General features: G+C 56.9%; 1 protein-coding gene across 7 annotated transcripts; it reads left to right on the forward strand.

Moving 5' to 3' along the window:
- The first annotated feature begins 277 nt into the window (after window positions 1–277).
- On the forward strand, window positions 278–16,492 carry GRK6 (G protein-coupled receptor kinase 6). 7 transcript variants are annotated; one of them, XM_073802843.1, is made up of 17 exons: window positions 766–975; window positions 4,640–4,735; window positions 5,667–5,779; window positions 5,898–5,975; window positions 6,324–6,424; window positions 6,760–6,852; window positions 6,963–7,026; window positions 7,166–7,306; window positions 7,592–7,782; window positions 8,573–8,610; window positions 8,702–8,791; window positions 9,792–10,000; window positions 10,091–10,228; window positions 14,351–14,488; window positions 14,571–14,705; window positions 14,820–14,821; window positions 15,358–16,492. In XM_073802843.1, exons 1-17 carry the CDS (start codon window positions 924–926, stop codon window positions 15,464–15,466), a joined length of 1,788 nt encoding a protein of 595 aa, XP_073658944.1. In that variant the 5' UTR covers window positions 766–923; the 3' UTR covers window positions 15,467–16,492. The 7 variants fall into 7 exon arrangements, with proteins under 7 accessions (XP_073658942.1, XP_073658939.1, XP_073658940.1 ...); XM_073802840.1 differs by lacking the exon at window positions 14,820–14,821 and adding an exon at window positions 3,516–3,661 and having other exon boundaries at window positions 792–975; window positions 7,166–7,299; window positions 7,534–7,782; XM_073802841.1 differs by lacking the exons at window positions 766–975; window positions 14,820–14,821 and adding an exon at window positions 278–574 and having other exon boundaries at window positions 7,166–7,299; window positions 7,534–7,782.
- The last annotated feature ends 3,888 nt before the right edge of the window (window positions 16,493–20,380 follow it).

A 20,380-nucleotide genomic window follows, 5' to 3' on the forward strand; every position in this document is an offset into this window, starting at 1 on the left:
GCTCATTCCCTACGTCTTGGGGTGGTAGCGCTGCCTTATAAGGCAGCAGAGGCCGAGGGCGGACAAGGCCGTGTGGGTGGAGAGAAATCACAACATCCGGCTGTGGGGGCGGGGTGGGGCGGGGCTGGGGCGCCCGCGGTGGCCGGCCTGGAGGCCTGGGAGCAGCTCGGAAAGCCGGCACCCTCCTGTGGGCCTCTCCCTGCTAACGATGTGCGCCCTCCAGAATGGGCCGGCCCAAAGGAATACGGCTGGATACACGGCCCGAACTTGCTTGAGGCTGGCCTGCAAGAGGCCCAAGATACCAAGCGCATCCCCTACAAACCCTGGACAAGCCAAGGCGAGCCGAAAGGACCTGGCCCACACCCACATCTAATGGCCCAATCAGAGTGCAAAGCTGAGAATGACTGACGCTTCTTTCATCCAATCAAATACAAGAGATCCGGGGCGTGACCCAGAGGACCCACCTCTTTTGTCCCAGCGGAGGGCTCGGCCCTAATTGGCAGTTTGGTATCCTACGAAGGCCCAGAAATTCGAACGTAGAGGCTGAACCCCACCGCAGACCAACCAGGAAGAGGTGACGTTTTAAGTCCCGCCCCCCGTTCCTTTGAACGAATTCCTGGCTCTGGGGGCGGGGGATGATGAAGAGGCTGTCTAATGGGAAGACGGCGCGGCGAGCGCTCTCCCGGTTATTGGCTGAGTAAAGTAAACAGTGGGCGGGCCGGGGCGGGGCGTGCCGGCGCAGGGGTGGCCCCCGGGAGGAGGCGCAGAGTGCTCGGCGGGCGGCGGCGGCCGGGGAGGCCCGGGAGGCCGCGGCGCGGTCACTGCGAGCCGAGCCGAGCCGCGCCGATCGCCATCCGGCCCCGGCTCCCTCGCGCAATCCCGGCCGGTGGCGCGGCCCGGCGGGCCCGGCGGCGCCGCAGCCCATGGAGCTCGAGAACATCGTAGCGAACACGGTGCTACTCAAGGCCCGGGAAGGTGAGGCTGTTGGGTGAGGAGAACGCGGGCGCGCGGCCTCAGAGCTCGACCGGGTGCCTCAGCCGCCCGATCCCCTAGGGCAGCTCGCTCCGTGCCCCGCACCTCGCGCAGACACGAGCCCTTCCGGCCTGTGGTCCTCTTTCTCCGCACCTGCCCCCCGGGAGCTGGAGCCCAGCAAGGGGTGGGTCAGGCCGCCGCCCGCGCGGCGAGGAGGTGGGGTCGTGGTGAGGGAGTGAGAGGAGGAGAGAGGAAGGAAGAGGGAAGGGTGGGACCCCAGCCCCGGGAGAGCCTCTCTGAGCCCTCTCCCAGGTAAGAGGTAAGAAGATGCCCCAGGAAGGGAAAGGGGCAGCCCACACCCCACGTGCCCGGGCCCAGACTCCGGCGCCCAGCCTGGGCCGGCACAAAGTTGGTGCAGGGTAAAAGGTTTGGAAAATAAATTAACCGAGGCTCTGCCGTAGCACAGCCTTTGCGAGGTGGGGAAACTGCTGGTCATATATGCTACCAGCATGACTGCCACTTGCTCGGTGCCTCAGGACACTGGGGACAGAGGTGAATGGGTCACAGTTTTTGCCCTCGGGAGTAGTGGGGCAGATGGGCACAGAAAAAACTGGAAGCTGAGTTTTGAAGGAAGGGAGGCATGCCAGGCTGGTAGGACTGTTAAGTGCAAGGCCTGGCAGAGGGAGCCTGTCTTGTGAACCTAGTGTTGCTGAGCTCCTCAGACATTACCAGGCACCTGCTCTATGAGGATCCTGGGGATGCATAGGGACCAGACTTGGTCCTCATTGCCTTGCGGTCAGTCTGCCCCTCACCTGCCACTGTTCACCTCAGTAACATAATCACCGAACACCTACTCTGTGCCCTGTCCTGTCCAGGGTGCCAGGGACCAGCAGAGAAGACACTTCTTTTTGGAACTCTAGGGCAGGGAGGTCAGGACTCTTTGCTGGGGTTTCAGGCTGAAAAAGACATCTGCTTCGCCTTTCTGACCTATTTTACAGGTGGGAAACTGAGGCTTAGATCAGTGACTAGCCCCAAGGACACACAATGAGACTGGTTGACTCATGCCTAGGACACAGGATGTCCCCAATGCAGTCTGTAGGAAACCCAGAGGAACCCCCAGCTGGCACAGCATCTGGTGCCCCCTGCATGCCCAGTGCATGTTGACCCTGGGGAAGTGCTGCCTGGAAATGGGCATGGCAGTCTGGGTCCTCAGTGCCCAGAGCCTTCCTTATCTCCTGTCCATTATCGAGTCCTGGGGCTAGGCCTTCCTCCCAGCCTCTGGGGGCATCTGCCGATTCTGTTCTGCCTCGTCATCCAGCCATCCAGGGAGGAGGGGTGGGGAGAGCCTGGCCAGGCCTCCCTCTCTAGGGCTGTAGCCAGTTCAGGCCTCAGGCCTGCTGAGAACACTGCCTTGCCTAACTAGAGAGTGTGGGCACCTTCTGATAGGCTTCCTCAGGAGGCATAGGGGGTTATGGCCAGACTGAGACCAATGCCTTCACTGGAGAATCCTTACTCCAACCTGGCTCTGTCCCTCTCACCTGGGTGGCTCTAGACAAGTCTCTTCTCTCTGAACTTCAGTAACTCTTTTTGTGGGATGGTTGAGGGTGGGACCTGAAAACTAAAGGAAATCCCAGTTGTCACTGAGTTTTGAACCCTGGTCTGTAGATTGAGTGCATTGGAATCACTTCATGAGCTGGCTGACAGCTTGGACCCCAGGCCTTTGCCAGCTTCCCAAGTGATCTGAGGCCCTGAGTGATTTGGGATTGCATGTATTCAGTTGACACCTGATGCCAGGCATGTTTGCGGTGGGAGAAGAGCTTGGGTTGTGGTCCTAGGGAGCTGGGTTCAAGTCCTGACTCTGGGACCTCCAGCCTTCGTAATCTTGGACCAATTGACTCCTCATTTCAGGGCCTCGGTTTTCTCATAAAATTGGGCCAGGTCTGGAAGGATTGCTATGAGGATGAAGTGGGACAGCACTGGAGGTGTGAACCCTCACTTAGTCCTCCTTCCTTTCCCAGGCCCCCAGAGGCACGGGGAGGGGACCAGGCTGGGGTGGGGAGGAGCCCCACTGACTCTGGTGGCAGTTCCAGGACAGGATATTTGCATGTGACTCTGCTGCTGCCTTGATGTGGCTAGGAGGAGGGAGAGGAGGAAGTAAGTGATGGGGGTAGCAGGCGGATGGAGAGGTGGGGGAGGAGTTCCCCTTCTGGGGAGGCCTTGCCCTGGGTTGGGGGGTGGGGGTCTGTTGCTCACTCACAGTGGAGCAATGACTGTGGGGTATGCTGGGTGCAGGCTGCAGGAGGGCTGCTAGCAGGTTTCCCAATGGGTACCCTACAACACTTCCTCTTCCAGGCAGCTTAGGTCAGGGAGCCTATTGGAGGACCCAGCCTTGCCCTCTCCCTAGACGGTGGCTCCTCCTGCACCACCTGCCTTCAGCCAGGCCAGATGGAAACAAGGCTGGGGAAACTGAGGCCAGGCAAGGGATAGTGGTGGCCTGAGGTTGCCACTGAGTTGTTGGAGCTGCGACCCACCTCTTGCCACAGCTCTACTGGGTACTGGACACAGACTCTCCTGGTCACCATCACAATACCTCTGGAGATGGCTCTGGACCTGAAGTACACATGGAGAAATTGAGGTTCCTAGAGAGCAAGTGATGGGCCTGAAGTGTAAAGTGGAGATTCAAACCCAGGTCTGTAAGATTCCAAGACTCAGGCTCCTTCCACCATTTTCAACCTCATGGCCCACAGGCCACATCTAGCTAGATCTCTAACATGTTTTATTTATTGGGCTGCAGTGGGTTTTTTAAAATATAGGAACCAATATTTCATGGAACAGTCCAGAGTCTCAGCTGATTTTGAAAAGTCAAAAGAGCTGACCACACTGGGCCAGCATTCCTGCCTAGTAACAATCAAGCAGTCAGCCGTGGTTGTGCTGCAGCTGCCCCTGTTTGAAGCGGCATGCCGGGTCCAGTTCCCACACTCCTCACCACTCCCTGTTGTCTACCATCTGGCCCACATTTACTGTACCTGTCTGGCTCTGTAGGCATTTGAGCTGCTACCCTGGTCTCAGCAGCTACAGATGAGGGGTCAGCTAGGTAAAATGAGGCAGGTAGCAGGACCAGGAAAGCAGGGGTAGGGATCCTGAGTGTCAACCCTCCTGCCACCACTTTGTTTGCGTCTCTGATAGCTCTGATGCAGGGCCTCGTAATAGGGGCCTGGAGCCTACCTGGTGACCCAGGCTGCCCTCTGCCTCTGGCATCTCTCAGGCATGTCCCACATGTCCTGGAACATCTCCCTTCTGGGCCTTGACTTACACAGTTCCCACCACTATCGTGTCCTTCTCTTTCTTCACCTGGGAAACTCCTACCTGGTAGGAAGAAGCTGAGGCCTGCCAAAGCTACCTGGAAACCCCACTCTCCCCCAGTGGCTGGCCTCATGCCCCTCTTGGCTCTTCCAGCCCAGAAGCCCCTAGCAGGTGGGCCTAGGGGCCCATGTTTGTCCTGGAACCCAGCGAGGGCATGTTGCAGCACACGGAAGGAAGGCCCGAGGTGCCTCCCAGAGTGGACTGGGCCTAGGCTGGGCCCTGAAGGCCTCTGGATTGGACTGAGGGTGGAGGGGAGGCACGGCAGTGGCGGGACTCGAGACCCAGCACCTGTTTGCTTCCACAGGTGGTGGCGGGAATCGCAAAGGCAAAAGCAAGAAATGGCGTCAGATGCTGCAGTTCCCTCATATCAGCCAGTGCGAAGAGCTGCGGCTCAACATTGGTGAGACCTGGGTAGAGACGGGGGCTGGGGTGAAGAGGTGAGAGGGCCTTGCTGGCGCCACGGGGCCTCCCCCAAGACCTTGCCTCAGGGTGGAGGGGCAGGGTTGGGGGTTTTGGGGAGCAGAGAAATTGAGGCCGCACCACCAACCCAGTTTCAGTTCCTGGGCTTGGGCTGGGTGGAGGGCAGAGAGCACATAGGACAGCAGCGGGTGGTTGGGGTAGGCGTGGGGAGGAGGACGGGGTCAGATTGGGGGCGATCTGAGGGAAGCAGCGGAAGGGAGGGCCTCAGGCGAGCAGGGCTCGCAGGATGGAGCGGAGGGTGCTTCAGGGGCTGGAGTCAGCCCTCACCGACTGCCCGGGGAGCCCCAGGCCTGTGCTCAGCCCCACCCAGCCTGGCCCTGCAGGTGCCCCGCAAAACCTTAACGAGAAGGGCCAGGCCCCCTCTGAAGGCCTGCACGTGGGCTAGGAGTACACCATGGCTGCTTCCACCGCCGGGAAGGAGGCCTAGCCTCGAGCTCGCCGGAAGCCACAGCTTCCTCCCACACTTTCGCCAGGCAGTCAGCAGGTGTGGGCCGGGCCCAAGCCGGGCCGGAACCTCACAGACCACACCCAACCCCAACTGTGACGTATGCAAGTGGTGTGAACCAGGAGACAGCGGCTGGAAGTGAGGACCCCGGCTCTGGAGCCACACTCCTGGCTGTGTGACCTTGGACTAATTACTTATCCTCTCTGGGCCTCGAAGTCCCAAGCTATGATGGCAGTAACAGTAGTGCCACCTCATTGCTGTGGTGAGGGTTCTAAAGGAGACAATGGCTGCCATACTGCAGGGCTGGAAGCTGTTGTTAGGGCCCCGGGCCTGGTGGTGTGGACAGGAGTGCCCTGCTGGTGGGCTCCAGGTCCAGAAATCCAACAGCTCCCACCCCTGCCTGCAGAGTGTGACTACCACAGCCTGTGCAAGCGGCAGCCCATCGGGCGCCTGCTGTTCCGAGAGTTCTGCGCCACGAGGCCCGAGCTGACCCGCTGCATTGCCTTCCTGGACGGGGTGGTGAGTGCAGCCCAGCCCAACACCAAGGGTGGGCAGAGGTCCCGGGCCACATGTGCCCCATCTCCCCACACCTGTTGCTGTACCCAAACCCCAAGCTTCTCTGCCTCCCACCCCGCAGGCTGACTATGAAGTGACCCCTGATGAGAAGCGGAAGGAGTGTGGGTGGCGGCTAATGCAGAATTTTCTGAGCCACACGGTAAGTGAGCACTGATGGAGGGATGATGGCAGCGGGTAGAGCTCAGTGATGGGGAGAGGATTGACCACAGCTCAGGCAGAGAGTGCCCTGGAGCTGCTCCAGGCTCACCAGGCAGCATTGCAGGCATGGAGCCCAGGAGGGTGGGCTGGGGCTCTGGACCCTGCAGCCTGCCAGCAGCTCTGCTTCACCCTGCCTCAAGGGGAACAGCAGAAACCAAGTTCAGCAACTGGGCAGGCTGGCGCACCTCCAGCCCATAGCCACCCCAGCACAGTCCCGAGGTCTCTGCCCTGGGAGTGGGCGGCTGGCCAAGGGAGCCCCTGCACTGACCTGTCTGTGGCTTGTCCCTAGGGTCCCGACCTCATCCCTGACGTCCCCCGGCAACTGGTGACTAACTGTGCCCAGCGGCTGGAGCAGGGGCCCTGCAAAGACCTCTTCCAGGAGCTCACCCGGTAAGCCTCTCCCTGCCCATAGGCTGAGAATCGTGTCCTGACGGGTGGGTTTCTGTGGACCCAGAAGGCTGTGAACAGTTCAGCAGGTGGTGAGGGAGCTCAGCCCCTCACCCCAGCCTTGCGCCAGCTCTGTGACCTTGGGCAGGTTGCCTCCCCTCTCTGTAGCCTCTTGGGCTTCAGCCAGGATGCATGTCTCCCACCTAGGTGGGTTAGCAAGAGGGCTGGCTGAGGATGCTGCGTTTCAGGCTGAGCATACACACAACAGGGGGCCTGGCCCATCAAGCCAAGAACTTGGGGTGTCAGGGGCTGACCAGTGGGCTGGGTCTTCTCGATAGGCTGACCCACGAGTACCTGAGTGTGGCCCCTTATACCGACTACCTCGACAGCATCTACTTCAACCGTTTCCTGCAGTGGAAGTGGCTGGAAAGGTGAGCTCCTTGAAGGCTGGGCTGGGCTGGGCCAGGCCAGGTTGTGGGGGCTCTCATGGGCGTCAGGCCCCTGATCAGCTAGTGTTTGATCCCCAACCCCTTGTCCACAGGCAGCCAGTGACCAAAAACACCTTCAGGCAGTACCGAGTCCTGGGCAAAGGTGGCTTTGGGGAGGTGAGTGGCCAGGCCAGAGCCCAGCAGAGTGCAGAGGTGGGGTAGGGTGGACCCTGACAAGCCCCTTCCCCCTTTGAGCCCCTGTACCCCCAGGAAGGGCACAGCTGGTCCCCATTTGCCCCATCTACCCTGGCTACAGGTATGTGCCTGCCAGGTGCGGGCAACAGGCAAGATGTACGCCTGCAAGAAGCTGGAGAAGAAGCGGATCAAGAAGAGGAAAGGGGAGGCCATGGCCCTCAATGAGAAGCAGATCCTGGAGAAAGTGAACAGTAGGTTTGTAGTAAGTACAGACAGGAGACCCTTCCCTTTCCCCTGGCCACGCCTGCTCTCCCCACTCGCTGGACTAAGATCTCTTCCCTGCCACAGGCCCCCTCTAGGCACAACTGCCTCCCTTGTCCTCAGAGATGCCTGGGAAGGGTGGGTTTGGGGAATTGACACCTGGCCTAGGGAGCAGCCTGGGCCCCAGGGAGTGGTACTAAGAAGGATTTTTCGGGCGGCTGGCACCAGCCCCCCCACCAGGTGGCCCGCGGCCCCTGCTTCAGGGCTCGGACCCTCTTGGTCACAGGTGAGCTTGGCCTACGCCTATGAGACCAAGGACGCGCTGTGCCTGGTGCTGACGCTGATGAACGGAGGCGACCTCAAGTTCCACATCTACCACATGGGCCAGGCTGGCTTCCCCGAGGCTCGGGCCGTCTTCTACGCGGCAGAGATCTGCTGCGGCCTGGAGGACCTGCACCGGGAACGCATCGTGTACAGGTGCAGGGGTGTGGCCCTCCTGGCCAGGGCCCGCAACTGGGCTTGGGTGGAGGCTGCAGAGAGATGTTGGTGTGCTGGGGCTGTCACTGCAGGCGCAAGTCTGTCTGGGCTCTGGCTGGGGACTCCACACTCACCCACACTAGGCAGACTTGAGAGGCTCAGAACCCAGGCTCTGGGGTCTGGTTGACCACGTGTGAATCCCGGCATTGTCGCCCCTCTTTCACTCTGTGACCTTGGCCACTCAGCTCCCTGCTCACAACACCATTTTCTTTCCTGGGAAGCAAAGACTATATATAACTCCTGCTTCTCAAGTTGTTGTAGGGAATGAATGAGATAATGCTGTAAAGTACATAGAACTCGGTAGTGGAGAGCTCCTCTTACTACTATTACTGGTGATGATTTCATTTGAGCCTCACAACAGCTCCATGAGGAGATGGATGAGTAGCCTCATTTGACAGATGGAAAAGGTAGAGTTAGCCACCAGAGTGGAGGGAGAGCACTAGAGGTGAACAAAGCTGCTGGTGATGTCTGGGAAGCTTCCCTCTGAGTGGGAACTGCCTTCCACTTGCCTAGCGAGTCCCAGGAGTCCTGGCTGCATAGATCCTTCTTCTGCTCCCTCAGGTTGGGGCTGCTGCCAGGGAAGGCAGGGCTGTCTGTCTTCTGGCAACAAAAGGCTCCCACACCTTGCTGCACATCCCATCCTAGGGGGTGAGCGAGCTAGGAGGGGGTGGCCCTGTCTGGCTGCTGGGCAAACTGAGCAGCATCTGATCCTGCCCTTCTCTCCCCACAGGGACCTAAAGCCAGAGAACATCCTACTAGATGACCACGGTGGGTGAGAGGCCACAAAGGGTGGGAGAGGCATGGGGGAGGTCTGGCCCACCTGCCTAACGGGCCTCCCTGCTTCTCCATCCACATTCAGGTCACATCCGCATCTCCGACCTGGGGCTGGCAGTGCACGTACCTGAGGGCCAGACGATCAAAGGCCGTGTGGGCACTGTGGGCTACATGGGTGAGTCTCCCTTCCCCCTGGCCCGCCAGCCTCCTGGGTCCTCTATCTGTCTTGGGCCCAGTCCCACCACCCCTGTTGGGAAGTCTCCTGTACCTCAGGAAATAGAAAGAGCTGATGTTCTTCTTTTATAGATGAGGAGACCAAGACTCAGCCAGGGCCCCACACACTGTGAATCCACAGCATTCACTCACTACATATTCATTGAGCTACTCCTACTGGCCGGGCCTACAGGTGGCTACCAGTGAAAGACAAGGGCCTCATACCTGTTTCCATGGCCCCGGCTCTCCACTCCCGAGACCTGCCCATGCTAGAAGTGGGAGTGCCCATCTGTGGCGGAAGCCAAGATGTGGCCCCAAATTCCCCTTGGGACCACGTGACACAATAGACAGAGCTCCAGCTATGGGCTCCACCTCTTCCTTGTTATGTGTCCTCGGGCCGGACATTCTGCTTCTCCCAGCCTCACTTTCCCTGACTGTAAAGTGATCATCACCTACTCCCAGGGTTGCCTTGAAGATGAAAAGAGGTAGTAGAGGCAAAAATCCCTACCTGCCTGTCCTGGCAGGCAGTAGCTATCCAGCAAATCAGTTGCTGTCTTCTTTCCTCTCTTTGATATTAAATCTAGAGGTTGCAAACTGGCAGCCACACTAGGCCTAATTTGGCCTCCATCTGTGTTTAAATCAAATTGTTTTTCAAACAATCTGAATTGATTGCCAACGTTTGATAACCCAGACAGCTTCATGTTAAAAATACGGATTTCTGACTTCTCTTGAAAAGTCAGAAGACGTGGCCCCCTGCAGGGCCATACCAGCGCACTTTGATGGGATGTGTGCTCTCCAACTCACCTCAGTCCCCACCGGGCTGCTGATGTTGCCTGCCTGGGTGGTGCCAGTGGGTGTCTGAGCTGGTTACCCCACCTTGACATGCATGCTGGGCATTCCTGGGGCCCCGGGGCACAATTCCGCCTCCTGCCCCGTCTTAACTCCTGTGCTGTCCCTCCCAGCCCCAGAGGTGGTGAAGAACGAACGGTACACATTCAGCCCGGACTGGTGGGCGCTAGGCTGCCTCCTGTACGAGATGATCGCAGGCCAGTCACCCTTCCAGCAGAGAAAAAAGAAGATCAAGCGGGAGGAGGTGGAGCGGCTGGTAAAGGAGGTGCCCGAGGAGTACTCAGAGCACTTTTCCCCGCAGGCCCGCTCGCTCTGTTCCCAGGTACAGCAGCCAGCAGGAGGCCCAACCGGCCAGGGCTGGGGCTGGGGGCGCCTCTCCCGGGGCTACCCTGACCACCCTGCCTTGCTGTAGCTCCTCTGCAAGGACCCTGCTGAGCGCCTGGGGTGTGGGGGGGGCGGTGCCCGCGAGGTGAAGGAGCACCCCCTCTTCAAGAAGCTGAACTTCAAGCGGCTGGGAGCCGGCATGCTAGAACCACCCTTCAAGCCTGATGTGAGTGCTGCCCCCTCTTGCCGAGGGCAGGGCCAAGCCCTGGCTGGGGGGCAGGGGTGAGCGGGAAGGGTTGGGGGCTCTTGGAGGATTGGTTGGGACACCCTCATTGCAAGTGTTAGAAAACTCAAGTGTGTTAACCAGCAAAACAGAATTCACCGGGCTCAGAAAAATGAAAAGCTGTGGGAGAGGCCTTGCTTTTGGCCCACCCGATCCAGGGCTCCAACAATGTTGCAGGAATTCCGTCTTCCTCTCTCTGACCACTACTGGTCAGTGTGCAGGCTTCTCTTTCAGGCAGCTGTCCCCAGGGTGTGGCAGGCCTACATCTTAACAGCTCAGCCACCCTAGAAGACAGAGAGTGCCTCTTGCCCAATAATTTCAAAAGAAGTCGGAAAAGGAAAAACAAGGCCTGAGGCTGATGCTCATTGCCTGATTGCCCAGAGGCCCCTCAGCAGCCACACCTGGATCCTATACCCACCTGAGCCACTGCCAGTGGTGGGAGATCGGTTTCCCAAAGGAAAACTAAGATGCCTTGCCAGCAGGGGAAAGGCCCATTGGGCTGGCAAAATATCTGCTGCCCACTACACCTGGCAACGCTGGCCTCCTGTCTGGGAGCAGGACGCTCCCCTCTGCAGAGTCTCACTCATTTACTGAGCATCTCAGTGGGTCAGGCATCCTCCTGGCAGAAACATCCTCGAGTCATCAAATTCTAAGTGGCAGAAGCCCAACTCAAACTTACGCCCAACATGGAGCTTATTGGTTCATTTGGCCAGAAAGTCCCAGAGTAGGGCCAATGTCAGGGTTTCATACCATGTTGTCAGGACTCCATCTCTTGGCTCTGCTGCAGCCTGTTGACTGTTCTCCCACTGACTTCAGGCTTCTCTGTATAAAGTCATAGGGAAGGTTCTGATTGGCCAAGATTAGATCACGTGCTTGCCCCCCCTCTCATGTGTAAAAGGACTGGGACCTGTGATTGACAGTTCACCAGGAACACGGGGGAGGAAGGTAGGTGATGGGCAGGCCAGGTTGGTGGCTGTCAACCATGCACGTGGTTGTTTACACATTCAACAAATATTCTGAGTGCCCATATGTACCAGACCTCAGAATTAATAGAGTCAACAGGACCCAGTCCTCCCTTCATGTTCTAGTGGGAAGACACAGCAAAATAAACCAGTAAGTGAAAAAAGAGTTGTGGGGAGGTGGGAGTATTTCTAGACAGGATGGTCTTTGAGGAGCTGTTGGTTAAGTAGAAGCCTAAAATACGTGAAGGACAGAGCTGTACCAGGATTTGGGGCATGAGCATTCCAGGGAGAAGGAGCAGCCAGGCATTAAGATCCTAGTACAGGGACCAGCCTTGAGAGGTGGAACAGCAGTGAAGGCCAGTGTAGCTGGCATGAGCATGTGCAGGGAACGTGGAGCAAGAATGTGAGGTGGGGGTGTGGGCCACAGAGCAGGGGAGCAGGATCGGGAGTGGGAGGCCACCTAGTGGGCTGCTGCCTCTGCAGAACTGCATCTTGTAGGTGGGTCTCACCAGCAACCCACGGTTTTAGCCTTGCTGTGGGCAGTAGAACTGAGAGCCTGACTTCCGGCAGCCTGCCTCAGGGCTGGCCCTGCCACTCGAGTTTACTCCTCCTTCCCTGCACACCAACCTTGAAAATCAGTGCCCTGGAGTTTAACTTTTTTTAGAAGCAGCAGATGAAAAATGTGCTTGATGATGATATAGTTTTTAACAGCTTTATTGAGTTCATATACCATACAACTCACTCCTTGAAAGGATATAATTAAATGGCTTTTAGCATAGTCAGGTTGTGCAACCATCACCGCAATCAATTTTAGAACGTTTTCATCACCCCTCCCCCCAAAGTACCCCATACTCATTAGCAGTCATTCCCCATTCTCCCCTCCCCTGGCCCTTGGCATCCACTCTTCGACCTTTTGTGTGTGTGTGTGTGTGTGTGCGTTGTGTCTTCGTTGCTGTGCGCGGGCTTTCTCTAGTTGCGACGAGCAGGGGCTACTCTTTGATGTGGTGCACGGGCTTCTCATTGCGGTGGCTTCTCTTGTTGCAGAGCACAGGCTCTAGGCATGCAGGCTTCAGTAGTTGTGGCTCACGGACTCTAGAGTGTAGTCTCAGTAGTTGTGGTGCATGGGCTTAGTTGTTTCACGGCGTGTGGGATCTTCCCGGAACAGGGCTCGAGCCCGTGTCCCCTGCATTGGCAGGCAGATTCTTAACTGCGGCGCCACCAGGGACATCCCTACTAATCTACTTTATGTCTCTCTATATTTGCCTATTCTGGACATTTCATATTAATGGGATTATATAATATGTGGTCCTTTGTGACTGGCTTTTTGCACTTTGCATACTGTTTTCAGGGTTCACCAATGTTGTAGCATTTATTGGTCCTGCATTCCTTTTTTATGACTGAATAATATTCCATTGTATGAATATGACACATTTTGTTTGTTCATCAGTTGATTGACATTAGGGTTGTTTCCACTTTGGGGCTATGATGAATAATGCTGTTTTGAGCATTCACATACAAGTTTTTGTGGGGACATATGTTTTCATTTCTCTGGGACATACACCTAGAAGTTGAATGCTGGCTCATATGGTAACGCTATGTTTAACCTTTTGGGGAACTGCCAGACTTTTCCAAAAAGCGGCTGTATGATTTTACATGATAATATTTTGACATCCTTAACAGTAGGACTTAGAAAAAAACGTAACGATGAAAAAAGAAGTGGCCTTCTGGAGTGAGGTGGGCTCCTGGCAGAGGGCTGGGGGCGCAGAGAGGTGGGAGGAATGTTCTAATCCTTTGGTTGGCTGTGAAGCAGAAGGGGATGGAATATGCCATTGGACATCCCAGGACAGAGGACCTATCAGCTCCAGGCCCCGCATAGAGTACCCAGCTGAGATTCAGTCTGCGCTGCCCTCACCAGTTGCACCTAGACAGCTGTATACAGGTGGAGGGGGGTGCCTGTTGCTGATTCCGTATGGCACTGTGGGGGCTGTTTGGCCACCGTGGGTCAGCTCTGCAGCCTTGTCAGGCAGTGAGCAGTGAGGGATAATGAGCCCCAGTTTAGAGGGGAACTTGGGCCTCAGAGAGAAGGGACTGCCATGCTCAGGAAGTGCATGGGGCACTTGTGTTTTGTTTTGTTTTGGAAGTGTAGTAGATTTACAATGTTGTGTATTAGTTTCTGGTGTACAGCAAAGTGATTCAGATATATATATGTACAGATGCATATATGTGTATATGTGTGTGTATACATATTCTTTTTCAGATTCTTTTCCATTGTAGTTTATTACAAGGGATTGAATATGGTTCCCCACGCTATACAGTAAGACTGTGATGTTTATCTATTTTATATATTGTAAAATATATCTGCTAATCCCAAACTCCTTATTTATCCTCCCCCCTTCCTCTTTGATAACCATGAGTTTGTTTTCTATGTCTGTGAGTCTGTTTCTGTTTTGTAAATAAGTTCATTTGTATCATTTTTTTAGATTCCACATATAAGTGATGTCATACATATAAGTGATGTCATGTTAAATATATTTGTCTTTTTTTTTTTTTTTTTTTGGCGGTACGCGGGCCTCTCACTGCTGTGGCCTCTCCCATTGTGGAGCACAGGCTCCGGACGCACAGGCTCAGCGGCCATGACTCACAGGCCCAGCCGCTCTGCGGCACGTGGGATCCTCCCGGACCGGGGCACGGACCCGTGTCCCCTGCATCGGCAGGCAGACTGTCAACCACTGAGCCACCAGGGAAGCCCAATATATTTGTCTTTGTACGACTTACTTCACTTGGTATGATAATCTCTGGGTCCATCCATGTTGCTGCACATGGCATTATTTCATTCTTTTTTATGTCTGAGTAATATTCCACTGTACATTATTTATATACATATGCAACATCTTCTTTACCCACTCATCTGTGGATGGACACTTAGGTTGCTTCCATGTCATGGCCATTGTTAATAGTGCTGCTGTAAACACTGGGGGCACCTGCAAACCAGGAAGCTGCAAGGGTCAGGGCAAACCCAGCCCCAGCTCAGGGTTGAGCTGCCCTCCTGTCGAGGAGGGGTGTGTGTGGTGTTCCTGTCTAACCACTGCCTCTGTCCCCCCAGCCCCAGGCCATTTACTGCAAGGATGTTCTGGATATCGAACAGTTCTCCACAGTTAAGGGTGTGGAGCTGGAAGCCACTGACCAGGACTTCTACCAGAAATTTGCCACGGGCAGTGTGTCCATCCCCTGGCAGAATGAGGTGGGGACCTGCCCAGCTGATGGGGTGGGCTCCAGAGGGGCACCCTTGGGGTCAGTACTCACAGCTACCTGTTCTGTGGCAGATGGTGGAGACCGAGTGCTTCCAGGAGCTGAATGTCTTCGGGCTGGATGGCTCGGTTCCCCCAGACCTGGACTGGAAGGGCCAGCCACCTGCACCCCCAAAGAAGGGACTGCTGCAGAGGCTCTTCAGTCGCCAGGTAACCCCCAGCAGTGTCCTACCTGGGTCCCCCACCTGGCTCCAGGGGACGGTGGGTGGGAGGCAGAGCCGGTGCCTGCATGCGCGGGGAGTAGGCATCCTCCAGCCATGTCAGCGGTGCCCAGGGTCTCTGGCCTCATTCCCGCCTGTCCCCCACCCCCGGCTGGGCTCACGGCCTCTTTTCTCTTTCCAGAGGTGAGCAGTGTGGGCTCCCCATGGGTTGGCCTTGCTGCCCGGCCTTGGGGAGCCACAGACAGCCCTTCCATGGCAGAGGCGAGATGTGGGCGAAAGAAGTCTGGTGCCCGCTCCCTACCTCCCCCTCCCCACTGCTTCCGTGCCCAGCACCTGCAAGCTGCTAGCCTTGCTTAGCCATCTGTCTCCCCATGCCCTGCCTCCACCGGCCCCAGGGGAGAGGGCCCTGGCAGAGCCTGGGATCCACCTGGTCCTCCTCACTTCAGCCTGTTGCCAGCAGCCTCTGCACTGATGTCCACACGTGTCTGGCCTGAGCTGCTGCTCTGGGCTCCTCGTGGGGAGCCCCCTCCTTGGAGCACGGAGCTCCTGGTCTGCCCTGGCAGGGCCGGCCCAGGTGACGGCCCTGGTAGCTAACTGCGCCTGCTCTGCCTCTCTCCCTCCGTGTCTTCCCCGCCCTCCAGGACTGCTGTGGGAACTGCAGCGACAGTGAGGAAGAGCTTCCCGCCCGCCTCGAGCTCCCCACCCGCCTCTAGCCCCCAACCTGAGGCCCCGCCGGGCGGTTGGCGGTAGCAGCTACTCCAAGCGCTGTTTACAGTTTTGCACAGTGGTCTTCCCCATTGTCCACTCAAGTTGTGGCCTGGGGAACACAGCCGGAGCTGTCCCCAGTGCCCTCTGCCCCTCAGCCCCTGGTCTGGCTGAGTTTGGCAAGGCCTGGACTGTCCCTGGGACAAAGGTGCGTCCCTTCAGCTCTTGTCTGTGGAGCTCGGGGCTTTCTGTATTTATGTCTTTGTACGAATGTATATAGCAACCAGAGTGTTCTTAAGACCCACGCTGGAGCCGGCAGAGGGGCTGCTGCCACACTCCAGGCACCTCAGGCCCAGCTCAGACGGGCGAGGTTGGGCCAGGCCAGGCCCCTGGGCCCCCAGCACTGTGCTTGCCACCGCCGACCTCCGAGTGAGACTCGTGCCTGCCCCTGCCGCCCTGGGCTTAGGCCGCCACCTCTGGGGCCCAATACTGTCCCTTCTCAGCACCTGTCAGAGCTGGATCTGGGACCTTTCTGTCCCCTAGGCCTGTGCCAAAGTGTGACCAGAGATTGGGCTGACCCTGGGACCCCTCAGTCCACTGCCCAGGCTGTCCCAGATGGGTCTGCCTCTGCCTTCCAGCTCCCAGGTCACCTCGTCCCTTGTGCTGGGCCCTGTCCTGAAGACACCTCGTGCAGAAACACCCCAGCCCAGGCCAGGGGAAGGGTAGGGGTGGGGGTGTCCCTGACCAACCCTCAAACATTCCAGACTCCCCTCATAACAGACACATGTGCCCAGCAATAATCCACCCCTCCCAGTGTGTGCCTGTGGTGTGTGTGTGTGTGTGTGTGTGTGAGAGAGAGAGAGAAGGGGGCAGGCGAGGCTGTGGGCCTGCACCCTAGGCCCCAGCCCTGGCCCCTCCCGGACTGTGATGGCCATCCTGGTCCCAGTGTTAGGGTAGCGTGGGATTACAGGGTCCCAGTTTTTCCATATTTAAAGCCAATTTTTATTACCCATTTTGTCCAATATAAGCTGCCACATGTCTCTGTGTGAATACAGTCCGAGCACAAACCTGGCCAGCTGCCCCTGCCTGCCTCTTTCTTGCCCCTGGTGGTCCAGGGGTCTTCCTGCTTCCCTGGCCCTGCTGGAAGTGGAAAGAGATTGGAAGTGGGGATAGTGGCGGCTGCCCTTCCAGCAAGGCCCAAGGGCCCCCAGGGCCGATCTTGGGGTAGCCTCTCCAGGCAGCCAGGCTTTGGTGGCCTCTGGGCCCAGCAGCTTCCTCAGCAGGTTGAGGCCTCAGAAAAGAAGCCTTGGGTCCCCGCTAGGTATGGGTTTGGCTCTGGAACCACTAGGGTGTGGGCCTGTGCTGGAGAGGTGGGCTCAGCTGGCAGTATCCCCTCCGAGGCCAAGGTGGCCTGGCTGCCGCTCGTGGGTTTGGAGCGGCCTGGGGAGTAAGGTGGGAGCTGCTGTTAGGAACACCTGCCCGGTCTGTCTTACCTGGACACCTGCCAGCTAGGAGCACCTGTCCAGTCTGTCTTACCTGGACACCTGCCAGTTAGGAGCACCTGCCCAGTCTGTCTTACCTGGACACCTGCTGTGTGATTTGCCCAGGGCCAGTACACATGTGTTAGAGCCATTCCTCTGCTTTGCCTTTGAAGCAGGAAATGTGGCTGGGCAGAGACAGACACTGGTGATGCTGGAAGTTAGGCTGTGGCAGAGGTGGGTGGAGACCAGCCATGTGGCCATCAGGGAAGATTCTCTGAAGGTAGCAGTTGAGCCAGGTCTTGAAGGAGACATTCACCTGGGGGACAGAGGAAGTTGGGGAGCATTCCACCTGTGCAGAGACTTGGGAGTGGCAGCCTGTTGACCACAAGTCTGTCCCAGACTTCACAAGTCTTTTCCTGGTCTGTAGCATCCCAGTGGCCCCAGCCCCCCAGGGATGCTCTGTAACCACCATAAGTGTTTGTTCCTTGCCTCTGGGCTGGGTACCCAGTGCCACAGAGGCCACATGAGCTTTGCAGTTGGATAGCTCTGGGTTCAAGTACCAGCCTGGCCACTTGCCAAGCTGCCTTTGCATAGGCCCTTCCCTCGTCTGGAAAGCTGGGTGTGATACCCATCGCCTCACTGGGCATCTATGAGAATCCAACTAAGTAGCCAGTCACCCCCTTGAGCCCCTGGGTCACTGGCAGGACTCTTGCCTGTTGGGGGTATGTGGGTGCTGGGGGTCAGGCTGATGGCTATCTTAAGGACAAGTCAAGGTTCCAAGTACCAACTTTGAAGGGGCCTCTGGTGGCGGCCTAGCTCTTGGTATGTGGAGTGCACACCGCTGCTTCTATTGACTTGAGGGAAATGGGGTAGGGAGAGGGCCTTACCTAGGTCTTCCAGCTGGTGAGCGGCCATTGCAGTTTGGAGAGGAAGCCAGCTGAAGATGAAGAAGCTGGAGGTGAGAGGTTGGGGCCTGAGGTGCTCCAGGCTTTCATGTGGGTGGTGGGGGGAGATAGGTATTAGTGTGCAGAAGCCACAGCCCAGCTCTGGGCAGGTGTGCGAGGGTAAATGAGTGCCAGGTAGCCGGGTGGGTCCAGACCTCCCACCAGACTCCCCTTAGGCTAGGTAGGAACTTCTTGGTTAGGGTTCAACCCACCCTAAAGTTCTTACCACAGTGGATGCTTGGCAGAGAAAACTCCCAGAATTCACTTCTTAACAAGCCTTGCCCAAGTTCACCTCCTCCATCCAGCCCTATGGTAAGAGCTGGGGGACCCAGATGGAAATGAGGCCCCTGCCAGCTTCGAGCTCTGTCTGGTAGGCAAGCAGACGTGGGGACAGTGGGACCCAGTGTGATCAGCACTGTAGCAGAGATGATGCTGGGACTGGGGGCCAACACCAAACAGGGGAGGCCCCTTGCCACAAAGGTGTCAAGTGGTACCCTCCAGGATACAGAATCAGATGTTCCCAGGGGAGGAGACGGATGGTCTAGCGCCTCTAGTGGTTTAGGATGGCTGAACGTGGGGTAGTGGCTGGAGCGGAGGTCAGCGAGACTCTGCCATCCTGGGCTTTGAAAGCTGTGTTAAGATGCGGGGTCTCATCTGGAGGGTGGGGCAGTCCTGAAGGGTTGTAGGTGGTTGTGTCAGGGTGTCTCCCTAGCATGTACAAAAGCACCCCATGTTTCCTTTGGGTAGACTCCCCTCAGTCCTTTTGGTTTATATGAGACTGGGCTTGCACCCCCTGCATACACATACACCCAGAGCATGTGACCCAGGTTGGGCTGTTAGGAATCTTTGGTTGCAAGTGACAGAGCTGTCCTATAGCTAACTTAGAAAGTGTTAAAGGGATATGGAGGGGCTTCCCTGGTGGTGCAGTGGTTAAGAATCCGCCTACCAATGCAGGAAACACGGATTCGAGCCCTGGTCTGGGAACATCCCACATGCCGCAGAGCAACTGAGCCTGTGCTCTAGAGCCCGCAAGCTACAACTACTGAGCCCGCGTGCCACAATTACTGAAGCCCGTGAGCCTAGAGCCCATGCTCCGCAGCAAGAGAAGCCACCACAATGAGAAGTTCATGCACCACAATGAAGAGTAGCCCACGCTCGCCTCAACTAGAGAAAAGCCCGCGCGCAGCAACGATGACCCAATGCAGCCAAAAGTTAATTAATTAAAAAAAAAAAGATATGGAGGAGCTGAGTGGGGAAGAATCAGAACTGAGGCAGCTCATCAAGGCACAACCTCCAGAAGCAATATGCTACAGCCATGTTTATGTCTCTGCACCACTGAGCTCCAGATCCAAGGAATCCAAATGACCAGGCTGGGAACCTGCCCACTGTACATCGGGGGCAACTAATGGGGTGAAATGAGTCCCCCAGTGAAATCAGGGTGCTCAAAGAAAAGGTAACATACTGGGTGGCTGAACACATATCCCTTCCCCCATACCTCGATTGGATCACCTATGGGCACTTGGCCAAAATGAATCCAAAAAGAACCTAGGGGGTTGCTAGAACTGTTGGGGAAGAATTGGGGTTCTCAGTTCCTCCGGGGATGGGTGACTTGTGCCTAGAGCTATGGGGTCATCCTCGCCACCATTTGGCGGCAAATTTGCTTGAAAATAATGCAAACAGAAGAGAACCGAGTGGAGAGAACAGATAAATGCCTCATTCCATTGCTGGAACACAATTGTGATCACAGCTAAAATCTACCCCTGGACTTCGCAGTTACATGTGCCAAATGCCTTTGAGCTCAAGCCTATTTGTTTTGAGGTTCTGTCACTTGGAACTCAAAATGCCCCAGCCAACATGATGGTGGAGGATGTTTTAGAAGACCACCCTAAGCATGGTGGAGAATTTGGACTGGAAACAAAGAACCCAATTAAGAGGCTGATGGACAGTCAGGTTCAGACTCAGCCTAGGTAGTGGGGCCCTCACTAGAGCTCACCTCTGTTCCCTGGGGATGAGCAGGGTCCATGAAAGCCAGGGCTATGGATCCAGCACTAGGTTTTCCCTGTGCTACTTCTTACTAGACATGTGATAGTGTGTGCTGGGAACACAGTGGGAAGGGCCGTGAGTTGGGAGTGGGCTATGTATTTGTGAGTTGGAGCCACATTGGGGTGCCTGCCTGCTCCAGCCCCTGCCCACTGCGTGTGTGCGGCGCCCGTCAGGATGTGGCCAGGGCCTGGACATGTGTGCGTTCTCCGGGTGGAGGTAGGTAGGTAGGTAGGTTCGTTCTCCATCTCAGCTCCTTGGCTGAGCATCCTGTGTGCTCAGCCGACGACGGTGTGCACCGGGTCTGCTAGCGTCTGCCGGGTCCGGACAGCCTGTTGCCAGGAGCTGTGCGGCGTGGCGTGGGCATTCCCTGTGCAGGGTGAACCCGGCGCCCTGCCTGCCGAGTCTCGGTGCGGCAGGTGGGTGCCGGGTCCTCAGCCTTTCGCTCCCGGGACAGCATCCTCGGCGGCGACTGACTGGGGGTGGGGGCCCTC

Source organism: Tursiops truncatus, chromosome 3, assembly GCF_011762595.2.
Source record: "Tursiops truncatus isolate mTurTru1 chromosome 3, mTurTru1.mat.Y, whole genome shotgun sequence".
Lineage (NCBI taxonomy): Eukaryota > Metazoa > Chordata > Mammalia > Artiodactyla > Delphinidae > Tursiops > Tursiops truncatus.